This window comes from Abrus precatorius, unplaced genomic scaffold (genome assembly GCF_003935025.1).
Source record: "Abrus precatorius isolate BTA unplaced genomic scaffold, Abrus_2018 Scaffold8, whole genome shotgun sequence".
NCBI lineage: Eukaryota > Viridiplantae > Streptophyta > Magnoliopsida > Fabales > Fabaceae > Abrus > Abrus precatorius.
In genome coordinates, this window is record NW_020874428.1 from 36,409,345 (window position 1) to 36,434,570 (window position 25,226).

The window sequence follows — 25,226 nt, forward strand, 5'->3', positions numbered from 1 at the left end:
TCCATTGGTCATTCCAACTTGCAGAGACCATCAAAAGTAACGTGGAACAAATCTTGTTGTGCTCCTTATAGAAAATGAATAATAAATTTGTATAGAAATACTTTCGTTAGAGTATTGATTTTTTAATACTTATTTCTCTATATTTACTTTATGTTTATGGGTATCTTTTTTTTATATTTTTTTTTATCATACATCTCATTATAGTTTTATAATTTTAAAAAAATCTTGTAAATTTTACTTAAGATCATACAAATAATTTGTATTTCAATAAGTTTCATGAGAAGGGTAATAAAATATTTTTTAGTTTATCAAAATTAAAGTTCATTTAGTTTATTTTATTTTAAAGAAACAATTGTTTGCTTTTATCAATTTTAAAAATGTATATTTTATCAAAATTCAAATACTAACACCATACACTAAATTTTTTGATCAGATTTATAAATAAATCTTCTCTATTGATAACTTATTATTTAAATTTACATTTTATTATTTATTTAAATCCACATCGGTAGTAAAGGAGATGTGAATCTCTAAAAAGGGTATTAAGTATAATTATTCATTTGATAATTAATTATCAATTTTGATTTTTTCATATTTTTTTGTTCTTACATCCTCTGTGTTGTTACTCTCTTTTTTGTATTCTATTATTTATCATATATCATTATTTTCCTCTTTTCCATCTCGCATCCACATTCATCTAGAGAGAGTAAGATAATATTTTTTTATTAATCATTCTTCTATTCTCTTGCTTACGTTTTAATACAATGAGCTGTTTTTGATATAGCAACTAGAAAAATGAACTGGAAACACTCTTATAATGCTCTCTTTTTCCCTCAGGACCTTCAACCAACACAAATAAACTGAAGCACATATGCATCACAGCCTTTTCATTGCCGTGGATTTGTTTACTACCTTCACCTGCCCTTACTTAATTTCCATCCTCTCACAATCTGGTTAATATTCACCAAAATTTCCATTTATTAGCTTCAATTCTATATCTTAGTCCACACACTCCCACCAAACCAAACACATGATCAATTATTCTTTTGATTAAACCATCAAACTTGTCTTTTCTCATTTCCCTTACTCAACCACTCAATTCCAAAGAAAATTCTACACTTCCACATAAAAAGAGAGAAGATAAAAATGGGCACTTTCTTGTACCTCTTGTAAAAACAATATAAACAAATCCACCAAGCAACTCAAGCCAACTGCTTCTCCTTCTTGGGTCAAAGTTGAACGCAATTATTATTGAAGCGACTCTGTGCTCCTTAAAAAAACCATTCACCTTCTTTCCCTGAATAAAATCTTGTTCCACATTTTCTTTAGATCATGATGGAAACAAAATCTTCACGTTCCATGAAAACAACTTGATCAAACCTTCACTCTTCACAACCCATCAATGGATGGGCTTTTGAAGTCCCAAAAAGCTATCCATGATCGTTCCCTCATTGCTCTCTTCAAGTCATCACCATCTTTTTCTTCCCCCTCTCCGGTTCAGACCGGGTCCAAGGTTAGGCTCAAAGGAGAACAATCTCAAATAACAGAAAATGAAGCAATTCAAGGCGTTGGACTCATGAATGGCATTGTTGGTCAAAACGGAATGGAGTGGAAGGATGTGGAGAACCGGTTCGACCAAGTGGCTTGGACCGGGAATGGCACCGAACCGGTTGTTACATGGTCAGAATTTGGCTTCTGCATTGGTGAGAAAAGAAAACCCAACAAAGAACAAACAGCTCCATGTAACATTATCACTTTGTTTCACGATCACAATAATTCATAATGCATTAATGCACGATGCTCCTTCAGACATTGATCAGTCCTTTTCGGTGTCTGTTCTGTTCTGGCACCTTTGCCATGTTCTTTGCATATGCTTTAGTGCCGGAAGATATGACAACTTGTATCGTTTTTATTATTATTCCTTTTCATACTTAATTTATTTAAATCATCAACGTTTACCACTTTCTCCTTTATTAAATTAACAAGTGCCTTATCTATACCTACCTGTTATGAATTCTGGTCTTATTTTTTCAATTATTATTTTAGATTTTTGCATTCAGTTTCGTACTGTTCTGTAGGGATGCAGCCATCGCCAGAGTTTGCTAACGAATTATTAAGGGCACTGAGAGGTGGCAAGGATTGGAAATTCGATATCAACAAAACCGATTTGCACAATTTTTGGCTTCGGATGAAGGATAATTCTTTTAACTCTAGAATGCGAATCTTCTTTGACATGTGAAAATTCTTTCCTAAACTCTCCTCTTTACAATTCTGAAATCAGTTTTGTAATTTTTTCTTTGGTTTACTTTATAGGTGTAACAGAAACATGGATGGGAGAATTACCGAGGCAGATATAAAGCAGGTTATCATATACTTAATGAGTTCTAATTTATAATTAACTTTAATATGATGTGAGGCCGTTTAAATTTTCATGTGTTAATTGTCTTGTTCCGCATGTTTATTTTATTGATTTTGGCGATACTCTATAGTGTGGTTCTAATAATTAATTCTAGTTGGGTGTATATATATATAAAAACTGTCATATTGATTCGCATTTATGCATGTTAGTATTGTTTGTGATTATGATTAATTTGTACCTTATGCAGACAATTTTACTAACCGCATCTATGAATAAGCTATCCGTGACACATGATGAAGCAGAGGACTACGCCGCTTTGATCATGGAATCTCTTGACAAGAAAAACAAAGGCTACATTCAGGTACCAATTTAGCCTCAACCCCCCATTGAGGATTTACCAGATGACCCTCTTCCATATTCTATTAAATAGAAAGATTGGTGATATGTAGATATCTCAAATGGAGTCTCTATTCAAGGCTAGCATATCAATAAAGGCACACTCTCCAATGAAACAAGGATCAACAATAGGAAGCACAAGGAATATTGATCACAACATTAGTGGTGAATTGTGTGAAGAACAAGAACCAATGTCAAGAATTGAAGTGTTGTTTAGAACCTATTGGCGACGTGGTTGGGTTGTTCTAGTGTGGGTGCTTGCATGCTTGGGGTTATTTGTGTGGAAATTTGTTCAATATAGGCATAGATCAGGATTTGAAGTAATGGGTTATTGCCTTCCTACGGCTAAAGGTGCTGCTGAGACCTTAAAACTCAACATGGCTCTCGTTCTCTTCCCTGTTTGTAGAAATACAATCACGTGGCTCCGCAAGCACCGTTCAATCAACTCTGTCATTCCTTTCAATGACAATATAAACTTTCACAAGGTTGGTTCGCTTCCCAAAGTCATAATATTCAATGTTCTATATTATATATTTGACTTGTCATTTTAACTTCGATACACAATATTTTATAGTGTTGTGTTAACACCTCGCATAGTTTGACTATGTTCATGGTTATATATGCGATTCTAATTTATAAACATGTTAATAGTATTAATATTCATTCAATTTTTTTATATTACATTGAATCTTCTGTCACATCTATCCTTTCTTTTTCTTCTCTTCTTATGATCTCTAGGTGGGGGTGCCCATGAAGCATTTTCCTCGCACCAGATGTCAAATTTGCTAATTGACACAACAACAATATATTAGGAACTGAAATCACCCGTCTTTTGTTTTATGTCTTTTTTTTTTACTTCTATTTTTAATTAAAAAATGATACGTCTTAAAAAACTTTTTTTATTACTATTTTTTTTTATTTTTAAATTAAAACTATAGGGACAAAATAAAAAGAAATAAAGATAAATAATTCGAGTCATATATTGCTGCCAGATGCATGTGTATGACCTTTTCTGCATACGTCCACGTTACTAAACTAAGGTCTAACTTAAACTTTAGTAAACTAAAATATCATAGATTTTATACTTTAGTGAAAATTCCTTCCTTGATTAAAACTCATTGTAATTGTAACGTGAAAATAAAATTGATAATAATTTTGGAATATATGCAGCTAATTGCAGGAGGAATAGTGGTGGGTGTGATCTTACACGGTGGAACGCACCTTGCGTGTGACTTTCCAAGAATTAGTGAGTCAGACAAATCAATTTTCCGTCAAACGATTGCATCAGGATTTGGGTACCACCAACCATCGTACATGGAAATTTTGGCCACGACGGAAGGGGTGAGTGGGATTGGCATGGTGGTGTTAATGGCCATTGCATTTTCACTAGCTACTAAGTGGCCAAGGCGTCGTTCACCTGTGCTACCCGTGTCACTTCAACGTGTCACTGGATACAACACATTTTGGTACTCCCACCATTTGTTTGTCCTTGTCTATGTGTTGCTAATTATTCATTCCATGTTCCTGTTCCTGACCGACAAGCTGATGGAGAAAACGGTAATCTTCTTTTATGTCTTTTTCTATCCTTTTGATGTGCTTTACATTTGTAATACTGTTCTTTTAGATAATGAGAAAAGTTTTGTTGACCTTAAAATAGAAATAATGCATCTAATGGTTAATAAAATTGAAACCCTTCTGAGTTTAGTGACATACGGCAAAACTTCGAGTTTTGATTAGAAAACCATGCAAAAAATAAATAAACACATGTGACAGTATTAAGGATAATGGGATGACAAAGACAGCCACGTGAGACCAATTTGAGTATTATTGACTTACTTTTGTGTTTCCTCTTTTCTACTGTTGTATTACCCGCAAAAGATAAAAAAGAAACATTGAGAATGCGCAAGATTGAATTGTGACCGCTTCTAAAGTTTTTATATTCCTTGCCACTAGTTTACTCCTAATTGCTCATCGTTGAGATTAATTAAGCTACTCATTAATATAATTGTTTATTTCACATGCCTTAGACAGTAGTAAAAGTTAATTGAGCTCTTTAATTTATAAGTATTATAGAATAAATTTTGGAGCCGATTTTCATTTTTTACATATCTTTCTATGAGCAGACATGGATGTACATTGCTTTTCCAGTTTTATTGTACGCTGGAGAGAGGATCTTTCGAGCCATTAGATCTGGATCTTACGAAGTTGATATTTTGAAGGTATTTGACATTTTCTTTATTAAACTATTCATAAAAACTGTTGGTTTAAATTTTATGCTTCATTTGATATATTTTACGGAACAGCTCAAAATCTGAAATATAAAAATTTCTTTAATTACTCTTGTCAAGGATAATTACTATCTTATCCTTTTTTTCTTTTTAATTTTCCATGCAGGCAAATCTGTATCCAGGTAAGGTTCTGTACCTCAAAATGCAAAAGCCAGAAGGTTTTAAGTACCAAAGTGGCATGTATATATTCCTTCAGTGCCCCCAAATTTCGCCCTTTGAATGGTACTTTTTTTTTTTCCCATCACCTGACCTCATTCAAGATTCAACCTTATGCAATTCTTAATTCTTATTTAATACTAGTTCTGTTCATTCTTCCATTTTTTATAATTCAAGCTAGTGAATCAATATTGATGTTCTATTTGAGTTTCTTTTGTCTAAATTTTCAGGCATCCATTTTCCTTGACTTCAGGGCCACAAGATGACTACCTCAGTGTGCACATTAGAACACTCGGAGACTGGAGCTACCAAATATATGCTCTATTCCAAGAGGTGAAAATAGCAATTTTTAATTGCAGAATTATGCTTGTTAAATTCTTCAATCTCAAAATTGTTCCACGATCTGCAGACAATGTTGTCAGGATTACAAGGGTGTCCAAAACTGTACATAGATGGCCCTTATGGTTCTGCTTCTCAAGACCATGTAAAATATGACATTCTTATACTAATAGGCCTTGGTATAGGAGCCACACCTTTCATTAGCATCCTCAAAGATGTAGTTAAAGGTGTCCAGACAGGACAAAATGATCATGTAAGATTTTTTTTATTGTGTTATTTATTTCAATATCTTCTTACTGTGATAATGTCTCCCTCCATTAAACAAACGCCATATTTGGGCATTTAAAATAGAGTGGTCTCAGAGAGTGCAGCTTAACCAAGGGTCCACTAAAAGCATATCTTTATTGGATTACAAGAGAGCAAAACTCCTTTGATTGGTTTAGAGATGTCATGAAGGAAATCTCAAACTCAACCAAAAAGCAGGTATGCGCAACTACAAATTGTTTTGACTATGGCATTGGCATAATGTTCACAGAAAAAAAATCTATGTTAACAACTACATTTTTATTACAAAGATGCAAATAAGATCTTCTAGCATTTTCTGACCATTCTAGTTTTCTGATAAAATTTAAGTCGGTTGTGGAGATGCACAATTTCTTGACCAGTGTATATCCTGAGGGAGATGTTCGTTCGGCTTTATTAAGTGTCATTCAGGCCTTGCATCTTGCTAAGAGTGGCATTGACATAGTTTCCAGGACTCCAGTAAGTGCATCTTCTCCTTAGTTTTGGCCAATATATGGTCAAATATATAAATTACTAGCAAGCTTTACTTACATGAATGGCGTTAAAAAAATACCATAAGATATTATAGGTTTGATGCCTTCTGATTATAGCTTAAGTGTGTTATTGTTATCTCTGCTATATATCAAAGTTTGGCATAACAAACAACATTTCTATATTTATATAATTTCAAATCATGTTCTTCTCAACTACTCCAACTTAAAGTCCTTTGGAAGAATCCTAACAAATACATATCAACCAAAAATTGTTTTTAAAAAAATGAATCATTCGTGTCATGTCAAGCTGCACATACAATTTGCTATTACTCGATTGAAAATAAATTTGCTATCGGAATTTCCAGATACACACACATTTTGCTCGACCAAATTGGTTCAACATATTTTCTAGATTGGCTCGCAAGCATGGAGGAGCTAAGATCGGTGAGAAAATATCCCTCGTATACATTTCCAAATTTGTACGTTATTTAATAATTGAAATACACATATATAATTTAGGGATTACTGCTTTACTCAAAATCCTTATCTCCAAACACACAGAAAAATGAGGTTAAATTAATATCCTAACTTTCTTTTTGGTCTAAATTGTTTTCCTAACTAAGAATATGGATTTTCTTCTACAGGGGTTTTTTATTGTGGCCCATCTAAATTGGCAAAAGAATTGAAGAGGTTGTGCACCAAATTTTCCACCAAAACCACAACTAGATTTGTTTTCCACAAGGAAAATTATTAAACTTGTTTCTGAAGGAAGGACATCTGTTGTACCAATTCCTTAAATTAGGAAAGCAGAGTTACCTTCAGAATCTTGGACAGTTCCTTTTATTCGGCCAGAGCATCCGTATATATATTTGCTGCTCTGGTGCCTCTGACATACAAACTTGAAAGTTGAAAGAAAAATACGTCAGTCCTCATTGGTCGTTGTAAGTTGAGTGAGTGTCCATGCTGCTATTCGGACATCTCAAGCAGCATATTATAGTTTTAGGAAAAGTATGTATAAGTAATGAATAAATGTTGAAAAAAAAAATACGATAGTGAATTATTCTATGAAAAGTTTGAATTCAATCAAACATACTTTGTAACAATCAGGTCTTTACTTTAAAATTTAAATATGAATATAGGTCCATTTTTAATCACAATTTTCACACATTTTAAGGTAGCTAGCTATGTAAAAAGTACAAACTGAGCTAAAGAACAATTCTTGTACCATTTAAATGGTATCCGTATAACATGTTTAACAAACTGCATTTTGTACCTACATTCAGCAAGTAACTAGTAATAAGACAGACTTAACGAAAGCTGCATGTAGAACTAGAAATGAAAGCTGCGGGAAAAAAATAATCATCTCTACATCAAAAAGCACCGTTCCAGAAATATTAAATAAGCAGAAAATACCCATGAAATTCGGTTTCAGTATGCAACAATTGTTACAGAAGCTGAATGAAAGTTAAAACAAAATGTAGCGTGGCAATTTCAAAATAAAACCTACTCAAATTATTATCTTAATTTCATCATTGTTGAAAAACGACTTAAGATTTTTCTCATGTAATTTATTATAAATGTAATAAAAATCTGTCTTAGCTTTAGCTTTTGAGATTATTAAATTACAGCATAGTTTCAGAGTCTAAACCCTTGAGAGTGAACTCTGTTATCCTCAAAGACTCGAAGTACGAAAAATCATAACAAAGAAAAGAAGAAAGCGGAAGGCCCATAGACAAATCAAGAAATGTTTTGAAGGAGGAGTTAAAGGTAAATAAACTTTGACGTGTATGATTACACTAAATAAATTACAAAATATGTATATATATTTGTTAAAAGAAAAATATGTATGCATAAATTACAAAATCGAACATATGTCAGCTGCAAATCCATCATAAGCCCTGATGTTGATGCAAAAGAATGATATTTTTTTGCTACTATCTATATTTTCTTACTGTGTTCTTGCCTTTGCTAAAAATTGAATCATTTATGTGGTGCTTTAAATCTTGTACACCATTTTATCATGAGTTCTTCAACACTGGCATCCATGCGGGTACCAACACCACCCCACACAAGCATGTGTGCAAGATCCCCAACCGATGAGCCTGTCACTTCGTACACTCGTTTAAACCCAAGTCTCGTGTAGAACCTCACCAACTGTAAAAACAAAATCGTATTTAACTATTCTTAGCATTCTAGATCCAAAGGATTAGTAATTATCATAAAACAAAGCCCATGTACCCAAATAAATAATAGAAAATGCTAAAATATAACATCAACAACAATAAAGCCCATCCTACTACTTGAACTAGGTTAAAAACCTATTTATCTTGTACATTATTTATCACTAAATTTCTTTGCACAAAATAAATAATATAAAATGCTAAACAATGCTAATTAAAATTTTTAAAAAAATAGCATTACAATAATTTATAATAAAAATCTGCAGTTAAATAAAAGATATGAAGGTTTGGATAAGGTTAGTTTGTAAGAAGAGAACCTTAGAATGGTAAAGATCTGAATCATTGATGGCTAATAACTGAGCTATTTTGCAGCCAGAATCATATCCATGTCGAATTGCAACGGCTCCAATGAACAAACCAAGTCCAAATATTGATTTTTCCATGGCAAGAGTTTCTCTTTGGAGTTTGATAGAGTCCAAGTGAAGAATGGTGCCTTCGATCCAGAATCTTATGAATCCCTCAGCCCTTCCAAGCTCTCTGTGGGTTACCAAGCTCCTTGCTGTGATTCTGAAAAAGGGTCCGAAAGTTTTGAGGTGAAGGTCGAGTTTCTGTGCTCTGGAAGCTTCTAGAATATCGGACATGGTTGGCATAAGTGTTTGATTGGTAGTCTCTGAAGCTGAAGTGAGAGGAGAGAAAGTGTGTCTCCGTGAAATTGGAACATTTGGCGGAAGAGGAAGATGGATCGTTGTTTGCAGCGGAAGGTTTTGGCTCACATTCATTGCCAAAGGGAATGTCATGTACCCACCAACTCAATTCTTCTGCAACCACCTCAATTTTTTGTATATCAATTTGGCAGAGGAAGAGACAGGCTCTAACAAAAAAACAGATATTTATATTTTTTATATTATAAAGTAATTATATTATTAAGAAGAAAATATAACCTTTATTAAATTTAATTAATGAATCGTATAACTAATCATGATGAGTCTTCATTTAATAAAAACAATATTTTTCTTTTAAACATTATGATATTATTTACTAACATGAGAATATTTAAAATTTTATAAAATAGAGATAAACCAAAAGAAAAGCATGATAAAAAAAATATACTAAAATATATATTTAATCTTTATTATTTACGTTTATTTATTTACTTTAAAATCTTACATTTTAATTTTTATCAAATGCTTATTACAACTTTTTAATAACACTGTTAAAAAAACAATTGAAGAAATAATAACTTTTTATAACGATGTTATAATGTTATAGACTAAAATATAAAATTTTGTATGCGAACTAAATATAAGGATATCAAATATAAAAATTAATTTATAAATGAAAATAATTATAAAAATTAAGTCTATGTTTTTAAAAAATCCATATAAAAGAAAGTAAACGTAAAAGTACAAAAACTGTTAACAAAAATAGTAACATAAGATTTTCAAAGGAAAATAAATTGTTTTATCTGGTTTTCTAAAAATGCTTGAAAGAGTTTCAATCCATTGGCATTTAGTCGATTGTGTTAGAATACTTTACATACAATTTTGGTGAAGGTTGCTATAGACTTGGCCTTGTTTTTTGTTTTTTTTTCAAATTATGTGTTTTCTCACTGATAGATTATATCCGAAAATATCGACTAAGGAAGAATTTAAATCCACTTTATATTGAATGTGTTAGTATATATTTAAAAAGAGTTACCTTTCGTTTACAACGGACATTAAACTTAGATAATTATATTTTATAATAATTTTGTATAGAATATAAAATTCACTAATTCAATTATTAAATTATTTTATATTAATATAGTTATATTTTTTTTTATAATTTAAATATTGACTTATATTTCAAAAATATAATACACATTAAAATAAAACAATGTAATAAGTATTAATTAATTTTAATTTTATATAAAAATTATAAATTTAATACACGTCAAAACTTGTGCAGCGTACTCGTGCTTTCATTTTATATCTAATTAAACAGAAAACTTGCATCTTAGATCATGAATTATGGACTAACCATTTAATTTAAATCATTTTTCGACTATTCAATGTATTACTTTAAGTAAATTACATCCTTTAAAAAAACACTTATTATATTATTCTTTTCTATTTTAAAAATTATACTATGTTCCCTTAAAAATTAATATCTGCAACAATTTAATCTATACTTAAATTATATTATTTTCCTTGTAATATTTCTATTAAAATTTTAAAATAAGGAATTGAAAAGTTAAGATTGATTTTAAAATAATAATAATAGTAAAATATTAAATAAATAAATAAATAGAAAAAGGACATATAAAAAGAGGAGTTGCATTATTTAAAAAAAAAAAAACTCGTGCATAAGAGGTTATAAAAATAATTTTTTAGCTCAGAGAAAAATTTCATGTTATTATAAAATACTTTCTTAAAATAATCACTCAGAGGTTAAGACAAAAAAAACAAAGAGTAAATATTAGAAGAGAAACAAATATTAAATAAACTAGCAGAGTAAAGATTAAACAAAAGTAAAGTTTTTTTGTTTGCTCAAGTAATATCTTTTCTTCCTTCTATTTTCTTATATTATACTTTTTGCTTATTTTGTTAATTTGGTGATTTGCACTTGTATTCATTTTTTTACTATCACACAAATTCCTTTTCCTTATTCCTAAAACATGGTTTCGTGTTTGAAATAAATTATTATTGTTTTGTTTGATAGTGATTTTTTTATTCGTTCTTTTTAATTTTATTTTAATTCAAAAATAACAAAAAAACATTTTTTATAAATACTTTATTTATAATATTGAATTTAAAAATACTAAAATAAATTTAAATTTTTTTCATTCTTTACAAATAAAAACAAATACTCTTTTATAAAATATTTTTTAGCTCAATTTGAAATCCAAAAAAGAAAATGAGTTTTTTAATTCATTCCTATTATCTAAAAAAAAATATTATTTCTTACATATAGTTTTATTCTTTAATTCAAGTTAAGATTTGTTTTTATTTATGAATAACCAATTTTATCTAACTTTCTTTTCAAAATAATAAAATAAAATTTAACAATTTAAAAATAAAGAATATAATTAATGATTAAATTCTGTTGTAGAATATTAAGATAATAGAAAAAAATTATTTAAAATTTAAATTTCAAATTTAAATGGTTAAAGTAGTTGTAAATTTTTAGAAAAGTGAAAAAGATAGTTAAAAAAAAAATTGATTGATAGTTATAAAAAAATAAAGAATTACAGTAAGTTAGAGTATTTTATCAAAATAAAAAAATATATATATTTAATAGGATCAAGTGTTAAGCTATAAATAAGAGGTATATCTTAAAAAAGAAAGAGACAAAAAATGAAAAGCTCAAGAGAAAAAGAGTAAGAGAAGATAGAATGAGAAAATTTGGAGAAATAAAGAGAAAGAGGAAGAGAAAATTTTGAAAGAAAATTCACCATTCTTAAAGTATATATTCTCAAATAATACCATAAGTGAGGGTGAGAAAAAAAAAGGCATCACAATTCAAATATTAGAAAAGCCAACAAAAGTTGAGAAAAAAATAAATAAAGGTTTGAGTAAACAAAAATCCTAAACAAGAGTGTACTTTTGATCATATCATTGATAATGTTTCATTATTTTTATTTTATTTTATTTATTTGTGAATCCAAATCCTCTGTACTTTAAGTGAGAACTGCAGACTGCAGTCTAAATTCCTCTCTACACTGCTAAAATTTTGAGAAACTTTATGCAAGATCATGTGATCAACTATTTTTTAATCAAAATTTAAAAGTCATCGTTCTTATAATCATTATCATCATTCTCAACAATTTAATATGATTCTAAATAGTTATACTTCACATATACTTAATACATGTAACACACTAGATAATACATTCAGAATATCTAGTGGATGATAGATGTAAAAGTCCTTGGTAATTAAGTAGCCTTGATAAAAAACAAAGATTTTTCAAAATTTCTATAATGTAGAAAGGAATAAAATGAAGTTTTAAATTTTTTTGTAGTTTTAGTTTAAGCTAAAATAAATTATTTACCAAACTTGCTTAAGCTATTTCTTGTAGTTTAAACAAAATTCACTTTTATTAAATTTGTTTAAGTAAAATAAAATTCGCTTAAGTGAATTTAGAATACAGACTGCAATGTCCACTTAAAATGTATAAGATCTAAATCATTTATTTACACTCTCAATCATTTTGGTTCATTTTTACTAAATGCAATAATGAAGTCTAACCAATAATTCATTAAATAATATATCTTTTAATTTCTTTATACTTTTTATTGTGTTTTTTATATAGTTTTGTTGAGTTGATTTTATTTTATTCGCATTCTTAATTATTTTTTTATTTTTTTAAGTTTAATAATAAATCTTAACAAAAAAATATATCAAATAAGATTATTTTTATTCACTTTAAAACACATAAAATAAAATACATTTATATTTGATACTCAAAATTAGTTATTATTCACCTTATTGGTTAAAATAATAATAATCAAAACTTTTAAGAAATTTATTGATAACTATTTATCATAATGAGAAGTTGTCTATATGAAATTGAATTGAAGTTTAACGCATTAATTCAGAGACATTGAGGATATATGTATTTTTTTAAAAATAGTTGCTAATTAATGTAAAGGAGCCTTAGGCTTGATAAGCTTGTTAAACACAAAAAACCGACCTTTGTGTGGTCGGGATAAGTATATTAACTTTATTTTGATTTAATCACATCTTTCTTTGATTTACTAGCACTTTATTGTAATTTTTTATTATAAATTAAATTATAAAATGTAATAAATATTTATTTTTAATATAATTTTATTATATTAATTGCTCATTCATATCATATATATATATATATATATATATATATATATATATATATATATATATAGAATCTGAAAATAAAGCATAAAATGAGTACCTAATTTATTACATTAAAGAAATGTTTCAGATTCTTTATTAAATTCATATAATTATTTAAGTAAAAAAGTTTTTATGACCTGGTCACACGTATTTTTCTTTTAAATCAATAAATTACTATAATTAAAAAGCATTTATTGAAAGTTTCAAGTCCACGGATGAAATAGTAGAAAGCATTATTTAAAATCAATAAATTATTATACTTAATAAAAAAGCCAACCTTAAATCCCTTTTTATCTATTTTTTACATAGACATGGATATGCATTTATCTTTTCTTTTTTTTTTTAAGTAAGGAAATAAAAATACCTCGTCAACTGGAACACGCCTTAAGCTGATATGAATGTACCCGTTTAAACAGAATACGCGAAATCGGAACCCTAATTCTGTTATCGGCCAACAATGGCAACAGCGAAGCGATGCCACTACGAAGTCCTCGGCCTCCCCCGAGAATGCACTGCCGACGAGATCCGATCGGCTTACCGGCGGCTCGCCCTTCAGCGCCACCCCGACAAACTCGTCCAATCCGGTCTCTCCCAAGCCGACGCCACGGCTCAGTTCCAAGAACTCCAACACGCCTACGAAGTCCTCTCCGATCCCAAGGAACGTGCGTGGTACGATTCTCACCGTTCCCAGATCCTGTACTGCGAGCCTAACTCACGTAACAACTCCATTGTCACCGACCTTTTCTCCTTTTTCTCGAACACCGTCTATTCTGGTTACTCCGATTCCGGGAAGGGTTTCTACAAGGTATATTCCGACGTATTCGATAGAATCCACGCGAACGAAATAAACTTCGCGAAGAAAATGGGCATTGGTGTGGAGGCGGTTCGGCCCGCGCCTGTTATGGGGAATTTGGATAGTCCGTATGAGCAGGTTACGGCGTTTTATGGTTACTGGTTAGGGTTTTGTACGGTTATGGATTTTTGTTGGGTTGATGAGTTTAATGTTATGGCGGGTCCAAATCGGAAATCGCGGAGGCTTATGGAGGAGGAGAATAACAAGGTTAGGAGGAGGGCGAGGAAGGAGTATAATGATACTGTGCGGAAATTGGGTGATTTTGTGAAGAAGAGGGATAAGAGGGTGGTTGATATGAAGGTGAAGAAGAATTTGGAGATGGAGAAGAAGAGGGCGGAGGAGAGGGAGAGGAAGAAGAGGTTGGAGAAAGAGAGGAAGGAGAGGGTTATGGCTTATGAGGAGCCTGAGTGGGCTAAGGTTGAGGAGGAGGAAGAGGTGGTGGTGGAGGAGTGGTTTGAGGAGATGGAAGAGAAGAAGGAGTTTTATTGTGTGTTGTGTGGGAAGAAGTTTAAGAGTGAGAAGCAATGGAAGAATCATGAACAGTCCAAGAAGCATAAGGAGAAGGTTGCTGAGTTTAGGGATTCGCTTGATGATGAAGAGGATTTGGAATTGGATGTGGAAGAAGAAGGAGAAAGAGAAGGAATGGAACATGAGGAAGATGCAATTGCGGAGAATGATGATCAAGGCGAGACTGATTCTGTAGTTAATGATTTGGAGAGTAGGATTAGAGATGGTCTCAATGTTGCAGATGAGGAGACTAGAAATGAGGCTGAACTAATTGATGATGATGATGATGAATTTTCTGATGCCTTGCATGCAGAGAAGGGGGAAGAGGAGTTGTCAGTTAGATTTGATGACAATGATGATGATGAAAATGATGTTCTTGAAGCAATGATGGCAGGGCAGAAGAACAGAAAACCGGGTGCTTCAACACACAAACCCAAGGCTTCGGTAGCTCCATCTCAAATTGAAAGTGAGAGTGATGGGATTGGCTTTCCGGAATATAACAATCGGAAGAGCACAAGGAAGAAACGCGGAGCCAAGAAAGAAAAGGGTAGGAAACACTGGGAAGAATCTAATGTCGCTGCTGCCAATGGCAATTACGAGAATGTAAACAGCAATGGAAATGATAATTCTAATGCAGAAGAGTCTGTTTCCCAACATTCGGTGGAAAATGAGATTAATGGTAAAGAGGGCGAACAGGTTGGTAGGAATAAGAAGATTTCTAATCAAGCAGCTGCTGATAAAAAGGGAACTGCAAAGGACCCAAAAAGCAAAGCAAAAAATTCATCCAAAGGAAGAAAAGGGAAGGTAAGAACTTATGGATAAACCTGCTCTCCAATCCCTTATCATGAGAGTTGAGATATACCTGTACCAGCTGGGTGTTTTACTGCCTATTGTTTTAGTATTTTCGTGAACTTGAAACCCACATTTTACTTTCAATAGTTTTGTTTTTCTTAATGGGGCCACTTGCGATGACAATCATGGCATGTTCAGATTTCCATTTTTATGATTATTCTCTGGTTTCTAAAACCCACATTTTACATTCAGTGGTTTCTTCATAGCTTTTGGCAGGATAACGTTGTGTATTCTAATTTTGTCTTGTGATTAATAAGATGGTCTTTGTGCTCTATATTCTGATTTCATTTGTTTCTTTAATTAGATGATATCAAAGAGTCTTGGCAATGCTTGTGAGACATGTGGAGAGGAGTTTGAATCAAGGTATATGTCTCATGTTTATCAAATTTTAATTGTTCTCATGGTAAATTTTTTGTCGTCAGAATAAACTGTTATATGTTTGACTTCGTTTGATTTGATTCGCAGGAATAAATTACATCAGCATCTTGGCGATTCTGGGCACGCAACATTAAAATGTCGATAGGGAAACTACAGGAGTAATATTCAATTCAATCTTGATCTTGATCTCGAGTACGAGTGTTCCAATTCCACACGTGGCCTGGTCCAAGCATTGATCCATTCTTTAATTTTTACTATAGTGTTCAAATAATTTTCAAGTGATTGTTCGATAGCAAGCATTATGTTTTTGCACAGTTAAAAAAGATTTTGATACAGGGTACTACACAAATCTTTATGGAAATCATCAACCTTTGTATTAACACTCTGGCCAATTTCAAATCCAAAAAAAAACGTGGTGCTTACAAGAATGAATGAAATGATTTAGTTAGATTGAATGATTTGAGGTTCTCCTATAATTCTTGTACTTATTAATTGAAAATATTGAATATTTTTAATAATTAATGCAATTATTAAATAAATTCTTAATTTGATCCTAAATGTTGAAGATTAATTTCTTTTGTAGTGGAGAAATCACCAAATCAAAGTGGTAGATTTCATTACTAAAGCTTTTTTTTTTATTATTATTATTCCAATTACACTCCTTTTCTAGGGAGATGGGGTGTTTCAAGACCATAAAAATTCTAGACACGATTTTGCAAAGTAACCTACAGGTAAAAATTTGCACCCGTATGTAGGTTTGATTAAATGGTTTTTTACGAGTGCAAGTTTATTAACATATAATTATGTAAATTGAAATAAATATAACATTATTAATTTTAGATTATTTTAATATGTATTTAACATAATGTATTTAAAATATGATAACAATATTCTATTGTTTATAATTCAAGCAGTTTTTTAATAATAGTTTTTTATATAAATTACTTTAAAATGAGTTATTTCTTTAAAAATATTTTTAATAAATATTCGTAAGTAATAATAAATACACTAAAAACTCGCTCCAACAGGTATTAATAAGAACTTTTAAAACAACCACACCACAAAAGACCTACTGTAATTAGAAAGCTAAAGGACTTGCAAATTTCACAATATAATTTCTTATTTTCAACGTAAAACTCAAGTCTCATCTTGCATTTAAGATCCTAACATCCCATAATGCTCCACAGCACCAACGCAGCAAGTAGCTAGAATTCGTACCCCTCCTGCCCTCTTCACATCTCTACCCATTTTCTACTTATAGTTCAAAAGTAAAATTATTGAAATCATACTACAAAAATAATCTGTAGAAAATGTACTCGAAACTACAAATGAGATAAGAGGTCCATTTGTATTATTTGATTCATATGCCTGAGGGAAGGTAGAGATAACCTTTATTTGTTTGAGTTAGAAAATTAATTTTACACCTAATAAAAAACAGACGTAACCCAAAATTATTGTAACCATCTTGCAAAGAAGAAACATGGATTCAGAGTGATTAAAAATAACAACAGCTCACCTCTCTAGAACGTGGTCACAGTCAACCCTCCATCAAACAGATGTCTTTGTAATTAACTGTGCTTAAGTCACTAATACAACCACAACATGTGAATCAGCCCTACTTCAGGCAATAAGTATATAGGACCACGCCTAAGGATACCTAATGAAGTCAGACACTCACAAGACATGTCTCATCAATCAAAACACAACTCGCACACCTAAACTTCTACCAAGCAGAATATATAGTAGCAAATTAAAAGGTTGAATCACTCAATCTGCTATAAACATTAAATCATACTTGACAAACCCACTATTACATGGCATTGACCCAACAACTCACATTATCGCAATGATAAAAACTCAAAACAAAGGATAAACCAATGCCTATATAAAGGAAATAAGTCTCAAGCCTCAAGCTTGTTAAACATTGTATCCCTTAAACCAATGCCTATATAATCTTTAGCCTTAAACCCTTTCTAACTTAAACATAGGAGCAGCAATAAATGTACATGCGATAAAACGGTAGCAATAAAGCAGCAATTCAATCATTTAGAGAATTACTATACTTCAATATTCTAGTTACCACCAAATGTTATCACAAAAAATATACATGCATTTCAGGTACCAGCATTGATTTGTAGATGATAAAAGTAGCTCATGCACGAGGCACACATGAAACTAGCGAGAAATATGCAGCAACTTGAAGCCCTATCATGGGTTTTTGTTACCTAGTATCTACGACAATGGAATATTTCTGTAATAGTAAGCTGCTCTGGAAGATTTTACACCAAAAGTAAATGCTACGCCTATGCAAATCACAGCGATTTAGCAGCACCTTCTATGTAAGCAACGGCTTCCACCTCTGAAAGCTGTTCTCCCTCTACCAACCCTTTTATTAAGGTGTTGGCATACGCTTCATTAGGGGCATGTAACGGTAATTTACCAGATTTGAAGTGTTCAATATCAATAAGCGAACACCTGGTTAAGGTAAATATAAATATCATGCTTAAAGAGACCAACAATTGAGTTACCTACGCAACTACAAAGTATAATTTGTTACTCACGTCATGGTAATAATTGGAATATCCTGCTCCTTTCCCAAGTAGACAACATTACCATACCAACCACCCTGCACAAATAAAAAAAGTCATGACCAAGACAGCCAACACCCACACTGAATAAAGTAAAAGTGCAAATAAAATATATGCACTAATCACTATCAGAAAATTTTGCAGGGACAAAGGATATATATACCTTGACAACCTCCAGAGAATTGAACTCGTTGTCAGAGACAGCATTCAGGGTAGTTACATCAAATAAAGGAGAGCCCACATTAAGGCTTAAACCATTTTCCTGAAACAAAATATCATTGAACTGCTCTAGCCTGAAACAAATGTGGAAGAGAGAGAATGTAAAGTCATGACCTCCAGAAACAAATGTGGACGAGAGAATCAATAATATTGTGTTCTGACAGCAAAGCTTTGAAAGAGAGACAGGTATTCGGCTAATAGAAGCAGATTTGAACAGCTGTCAGTTAGACAGATTTACTTACGAAATTTTGTACAGGCACATGAAAGTGTTGTGCTGAAAATTTTTCTCAGGATTAAGAAATGCAACTCCTCCAAGACCCCATGAATGAGATGAATCACGACCGAAGAATATATGACAAGGGAAAGTCTTCCACAGGATTTCCGCTGGCAGAGTTCTGTTCTTCGAACCAGAACAGTTCTTCTGCATACCTTCCACCTGAATATCATTTTTGAGATCTTTCATAAAAATATAGCAGACAACAGAAGAAACAAAGCTCCAGAAAAAGAAAGGATGGAAGTAAGAAATGAAAGGAAGGTCGTGAATTCTTTTTAAACTGAACAATCAATACATATTGATCACCCTAAATTCTGAAAGCACAAGACTTAATCTTGTCAAATATGAGAAGCTCACTCTTCGTATTATCAATGCAGCAAATTACAATATATTATTTTTTTAAATTCAAAGATAAAGATAAATTCCACAGCTGGCCTACCTTTCCCTCAGTAGCAATTTGACAGCATTATAAAAAAAATGGCAAAGGCTAATAAAAATAAATAACTTTCCAAAATTTGACTACTATATAAATATGCTCAAATGCTGATGAAATGATTAAAATGAAATGAATAATAAATTATAATTTGTTTCATAACTGCATTTTGTTTATCAGTTTATATATTTAGTTCAATATAAAAAAGCAACTTGACTTGAATGTTGCATTACCTGTCCACCTGCTATGTAGCAATATAATCTTGCTTTCAGCATATTTGATCCATAAGAGGCATACCATATGTGAACATTTGACAATTCCGATCGCCAAGAACTAGAAGCATCAATTTCTTCATCTGCAACAAGCATAGAGTTTGTCAAGCAATAACAGAAGAAAGGTCTTCATATACCATACTTTTGCCATTGTATTACACCAACTCCACTGGATCCAAACCCAATCTAGAGAAACCAAAAATCAACTAAGTTTTATCCCAAGGTTAAAATTATATTTTATAAAAATAAAATCTCAACTTCAGGGGTGTTTCTCAGATTTTAAAAGCTATCTAGGGACCATGGTTACCAGCATCAATTTTCAGATTGGTAAGTGGTTTAATGACATCCTCAAGAAGTTCTCCAAGATTTTCTGAATTTATTGCACCCTTATCATCCTCAGCCTCAGAGTCAGAGCTCAAGATAAGAGTATGCTGCAATAGCAAAAAATCTTGTTTCAGCAAAAAAATTGATGAGAATATTTGCCCATATAAAGGATGAAAACAAGACATATACACATAAAAAGGAATGGATGCAAGAAAAAGAGATACCCAAATTAAGCAAAACAAATTTGGAGTTTTTGTTCCTCTAGAATAATCCACGATTCCACACACACATGATTCACTATTATTGAATCAGCATACTCTAACAAAAATTGTAGCATAACAAAAGTTGTCTGTGGCTTACATACACGAGAAAATAAGAGATTGTCATTGATTTCATAAAAAACGGAGATTCCTAAAAGGATGAGTTATGCCTTGGCTATTAACTCAACTCCCAGGAATGCTTCAAATTGGGTAAGCCAGAAATGCTCATTGGGCAGCATACCAATAAAAAATTGCTCATTTAAAAGAACTTAAATATGATTTACAGTAATCAACAAACCTAGATATTCAATTTATAGTTATTGATAAACTACTTGATCAGTGGTATTTAATTTGTATTTGACAATTATATAATCTTGTACAAAACTTTGAAGAGAATTATACTGAATATTGAAAAAGAAAATATACAACATTCCATTAACGAAATTTACCACAAAAAGAACAATAATTATGGAAAATACATTACCGGAGGTGGTGCCATTTGAGAAATTAACTTTTGTGGTAATTCACACGCAAGTGTAGGCCAAAAGGGACTTAACTCCTGTCGAACCTGGAAAATATGCAAGCCACTTTAGCACTAAGCTTGTGTTTGTAAGGAAGTCTAATGGTAAGAAGTAAAGGAAATAAAGTTGAATAGAAAATATCAACTTTTCCTGTTTGGATACTTGAAAAAAATGGAGAGGAGTACACATTGTAGACCCAATTAGTGAAAACTTCGCTATCCAACTAATCTATCCAAACAGGAGAGAAAACACTGGTGTCTACATTAAAATATCATTTTGTCTTTATAACATCTACCCAATTAAAATAACATCTAAAGAAACATAAATCCTATTTGTAACTGGTAGGAAAGTAATGCATAACACCCCCCACTCCCCGGTAAAGAGAAAAATAAGTTGTCTCAAAAAGAGGGAACAACATATATCAGTATCACGTGTTATTACCGCTTGAATCACACGCCATGTAGACTCAAACGGATAGGCCTCTGACGATCCAATAACAGGCTTGTCTTCTAGCAAAACTTCCAAACAAGCACGCATGGATTTTGCAATGGAATCGAGATTATATCCTCCTTCTAAAATCAGTACAATCTTACCTTCAGCCAAATTCATCAGCTGAAATATAGAAGAGAAAAACATATTAACAGTCACTGATATAGTGATCAGCATATTAATTAAACGTTTCAGATAGTTTTTCAAATTTTAAAATTAATGAGAAGAGAGAAGTACATAATGATAGAACAAGAAAATAATCAATACACATACTTATCCACCTACACATTTAATTTTCAGTTGTGCTAGTCTGCTACTACACTAATCATTAGAATGTAGCAGTTTTATCAAGAAAGTAGCATACTAGCATTACAATAAAATTATGAAGTAATCAAGAAAAATAATTTTTAAAAGCAACCTTTTTCAACAGAACAGAATAACCAAATGGTGTGACACGACATCCTCCCAGAGGGTCACCAACAGCTGTTACATTTAAAAAAGTAAGTAGTTATTACACTAAAAGAAAAATCAATTACCATATCAACTGACCCAAACACAAGGATCAGTCCCTTCTTACACAACAGGTAAACTAGAGTTCAAGAGCAAATACTTGCTTACAAAGTTACATTCCTCCAAAGCCCAATGAAGAACAAGTAATCCCTGCCCCCTCCCTAAAAAAAAATCCTCAAATTTTGCAACAACAGACCTGCATCAAATCCGGCAGAAACTATAATTATGTCTGGATTAAATTCTTTCGCAACAGGGAGCAAGATGTGGTCCCACACAGCAAAGTAATCTGCATCACCACATCTCCCATTCTCCCAGGGCACATTTATATTATATCCAGCACCTGCTCCTTCTCCAATCATGGTATAAAAGCCATCATCATTGCTCGGATAAAAATTCCCAAACTCATGCCTGCATGAATAGAAAAGTTGAAATGAGTCAGGATCAACTATGAAAGCGATACACTAGCACCCACAAAAATCTTAAATCCTTAAATTGAAAGTCCTTATTGGAAACCCAACCCTGAATTACTAGTTTAAATAAGGGGAAACAATATTTAGCAACCAAGCCCAATTACATTATCTAACAGATCCAAAGAGCTATGAGCAACAAATTTTTACAAAATTACACATACCAAAAAATAATTACAAGATCACCAACCATTAAAGCGTACCAGAAAAAATGTAAAATAATTAACACACCTGTGAACAGAGAAGAATAAAACTCGAGAATCATTCCAGAACATTTTTTGAGTACCATTTCCATGATGGACGTCCCAATCAACAATTAAAATTTTCTTTACACCTAATTCTGGCTGTCAATGCACATGGCAAAACCGGAAAAATAAAGGTGGCAATAAAGCAACTGGCCAATTCAAGGCTTATAAGTAAATATATAATTGATTGTAGGTGTTGTGTTACCCACTTTTTCATCTAAGAGATAACGTGCTGCAATTGCCACATTGTTGAACAGACAAAATCCCATAGCTTCATTTTGTTCTGCATGATGACCAGGAGGTCTAACAATAGCAACAGCAGAATTCAATTCCCCACTTGCCACTCTTTTCACAACCTAGTTGTCAAAACATCTTCAGTTAGGTTTATAAAGTTTTTACACGACTAAAGTACAAAGCTTACTTAAATCAGTTAATCAGATTAAGTGCTAGGTCTGCCGATGTACAACATTACTGCCATACAAGAAGAGGGTGTTTTTGCAACTAGAATCTACGTTCACCATGTCAGAAGGAAACAACTGCACATTTACACCAAAGTTCACTTTCCCATGTATTTGGAGAGAGAGAGAGAGAGAGACTATTGCTAGGATTTGAACCTTACAATTGCACCAAGGTTCACCGTCAAAGGGAACTTATAGAAACAAAAACAAAACAAAAAAACTGCTCCTCTGTCAAATCGTAACAGTTCAATGAGTGTAATTAAAGCAATCTTAACCAGAGAGATAAACATCATCAGGTCCAAACAACATACCAGTTTCTTTTAGTAAATTCCTTTTTATGGAAAACCAGGGTTGAATTATACCAGGAAAAACTTCAGTGGTCTAAGATATAAAAAACAGTAATAGCTAACAATACAACCAAGGACAATAACATAAAGCAGAAAACTGAAAACAAGTAATAATACAGTAGACTCGCATTTAACCAACAACACAAACTCTCAAAAGTTCACAATCTACAAAGAATCATCGCAAATATCACCTCTACAGCAGAGCCAGCAGCAAGGTAAGCAGCTTCCGTTGAACCTTCATTAAAGTATATAGAATTCAACTTTGCGGCCATCTTATGCCTTCGCGAATCAAATTGTTTCGAGCTAATGTTCTTAATCAGTTTTACATGATTCTTGGAGTGCACTAAGAGTATATGTTTGTCTTCAGCTTCTTTAGCATCCAATATAACGCATCTAAAACACAATAAAATAAAACACCAAAATTATTCAAAAGCGAAAAGACACTTCGTGATTCAAAACCCTAAACCAATGAAGGAGCATGAATTACCGTTGAGGAATGCCAGCGGTTTGAAGTTTGTTCCAAATAGCAGTAATGCGATTAGGGCTCTCGGGATGGTAATCGTCGTCTGGTGTGTGGTGCTTACACATCTTCTCGTCGTAGAGTAAACCCACACGGCGTTGATCACTGTTCCCACTCTCGCGCTCCATGATTTAGTTTTTACGTCTCGGCTAGAAAAGCGAGGGAAGTAGAAGCATTCGTCGAACACAAATGGTGAAGGTAAGTAGAAGTAAGAAACTAATGATTTTGAATTTGAAACGCGATTCTTTTCCGCTTTTATACTTTTTACCATCAATTTCCCCTCATTTCTCTTTGCCAAGAGACCATGCTCTCTAGTGTGTTTGGTTATCAGGTTACTCAGCTCTATTTCACTTCCAATTTCCATGCAAGTGACTATTTTTTAAATTTTCTTGTATATACTTTTTTTTTTTTTATAGGCAAAACAAATCTTATTAAAAAGAGTTCAAGGGAAACTCAAAACTTATATACACAAAAAATTATTAACTCAGAAAAATAAAAAGCAAAAATATACTTATGCAAAATTAAGACAGATGCAATTTCGTGGGTTCAAATACCAATCAGCTAACATAATAGCTTCTCCCTTACTAACAAGTGATAACCATTTCCAGGATCTCAGAATAATAGAATCTAAAACTTCCCTCTCATCCAAAACACCATTGGAAAATATAATTCTATTTCTATGCAACCACAAAGATCACACTGTACTTACCCAAATAATTAATAAGCATATTCCTTCTCTTTTACTACAGCCAACACCAACCCAATAAAGTAAGTAAGTGAGTCGATAAATCTGAAGGCAAAACCAGTGAGAATCCAAGCCAACGCGCAGTAAAGTACCAGATTTGAAATGAAACTAAGCACGTTAAAAATAAATGAGTTGGAAGTTCCTCCAAACCACGACAGAAACAACAAGTTATATCATCAATTTGAACACCACAGTCAATCAATAAACCTCTACAAGGAAGTGTATTCAACAACAATTGCCAAGAATGAAGATTGAGCTTGATGGATCGAAAATAGAAAAATCTATTTTAAAATTTATTATATGGATAAAATGTGATTTAATATATTATATTTTTTATTCTGTATATGATAAGGAAAAACAATTTTGTTCTATCATCGTGCTAATGATTGATGACTTGAGTTAGATTCAGACATTAATGATTTATCGAATAAAATGAAGTAGTATTGTTTTTTTTCTTTTTTTTGTGAAGAAACACAAAAATTGATATCTGCTGACACCCTTAAATTGTTGAACAATAAAAGGTGTCGTTAATAAACAGAATTTAATGGAAAATATTTAATGAATTATATCAATTATTATTTAATTGATGTATTGAAAATATTTATTAACCAGC

The 25,226-nt window shown here is 31.9% G+C and overlaps 4 protein-coding genes across 4 annotated transcripts; 2 read left to right on the plus strand and 2 right to left on the minus strand.

Moving 5' to 3' along the window:
* The first annotated feature begins 1,402 nt into the window (after positions 1-1,402).
* LOC113874803 (respiratory burst oxidase homolog protein A-like) lies at positions 1,403-7,271 on the plus strand. The gene is made up of 14 exons (XM_027513017.1): positions 1,403-1,742; positions 2,079-2,235; positions 2,314-2,362; positions 2,607-2,720; positions 2,854-3,240; positions 3,926-4,312; positions 4,879-4,974; positions 5,150-5,265; positions 5,430-5,532; positions 5,609-5,791; positions 5,959-6,021; positions 6,172-6,300; positions 6,680-6,758; positions 6,959-7,271. Exons 1-14 carry the CDS (start codon positions 1,403-1,405, stop codon positions 7,066-7,068), a joined length of 2,313 nt encoding a protein of 770 aa, XP_027368818.1. The 3' UTR covers positions 7,069-7,271.
* Positions 7,272-8,081: 810 nt separating this feature from the next.
* Positions 8,082-9,324, minus strand: LOC113848051. Its single transcript, XM_027477413.1, has 2 exons — positions 8,812-9,324; positions 8,082-8,468 (listed from the first exon to the last, which is right to left on the minus strand). The coding sequence occupies exons 1-2, from the start codon at positions 9,289-9,291 to the stop codon at positions 8,295-8,297; spliced, it is 654 nt and encodes a 217-aa protein (XP_027333214.1). The 5' UTR covers positions 9,292-9,324; the 3' UTR covers positions 8,082-8,294.
* Positions 9,325-13,664: 4,340 nt separating this feature from the next.
* LOC113846882 (DNAJ protein JJJ1 homolog) lies at positions 13,665-16,489 on the plus strand. Its single transcript, XM_027475602.1, has 3 exons — positions 13,665-15,515; positions 15,868-15,926; positions 16,029-16,489. The coding sequence occupies exons 1-3, from the start codon at positions 13,809-13,811 to the stop codon at positions 16,084-16,086; spliced, it is 1,824 nt and encodes a 607-aa protein (XP_027331403.1). The 5' UTR covers positions 13,665-13,808; the 3' UTR covers positions 16,087-16,489.
* Positions 16,490-17,807: 1,318 nt separating this feature from the next.
* Positions 17,808-24,196, minus strand: LOC113846681 (histone deacetylase 5). Its single transcript, XM_027475205.1, has 14 exons — positions 23,836-24,196; positions 23,540-23,741; positions 22,753-22,899; positions 22,530-22,642; positions 22,028-22,239; positions 21,740-21,804; positions 21,274-21,444; positions 20,796-20,879; positions 20,035-20,158; positions 19,689-19,810; positions 18,991-19,184; positions 18,693-18,822; positions 18,503-18,567; positions 17,808-18,416 (listed from the first exon to the last, which is right to left on the minus strand). Exons 1-14 carry the CDS (start codon positions 23,994-23,996, stop codon positions 18,254-18,256), a joined length of 1,953 nt encoding a protein of 650 aa, XP_027331006.1. The 5' UTR covers positions 23,997-24,196; the 3' UTR covers positions 17,808-18,253.
* Positions 24,197-25,226: the final 1,030 nt, after the last annotated feature.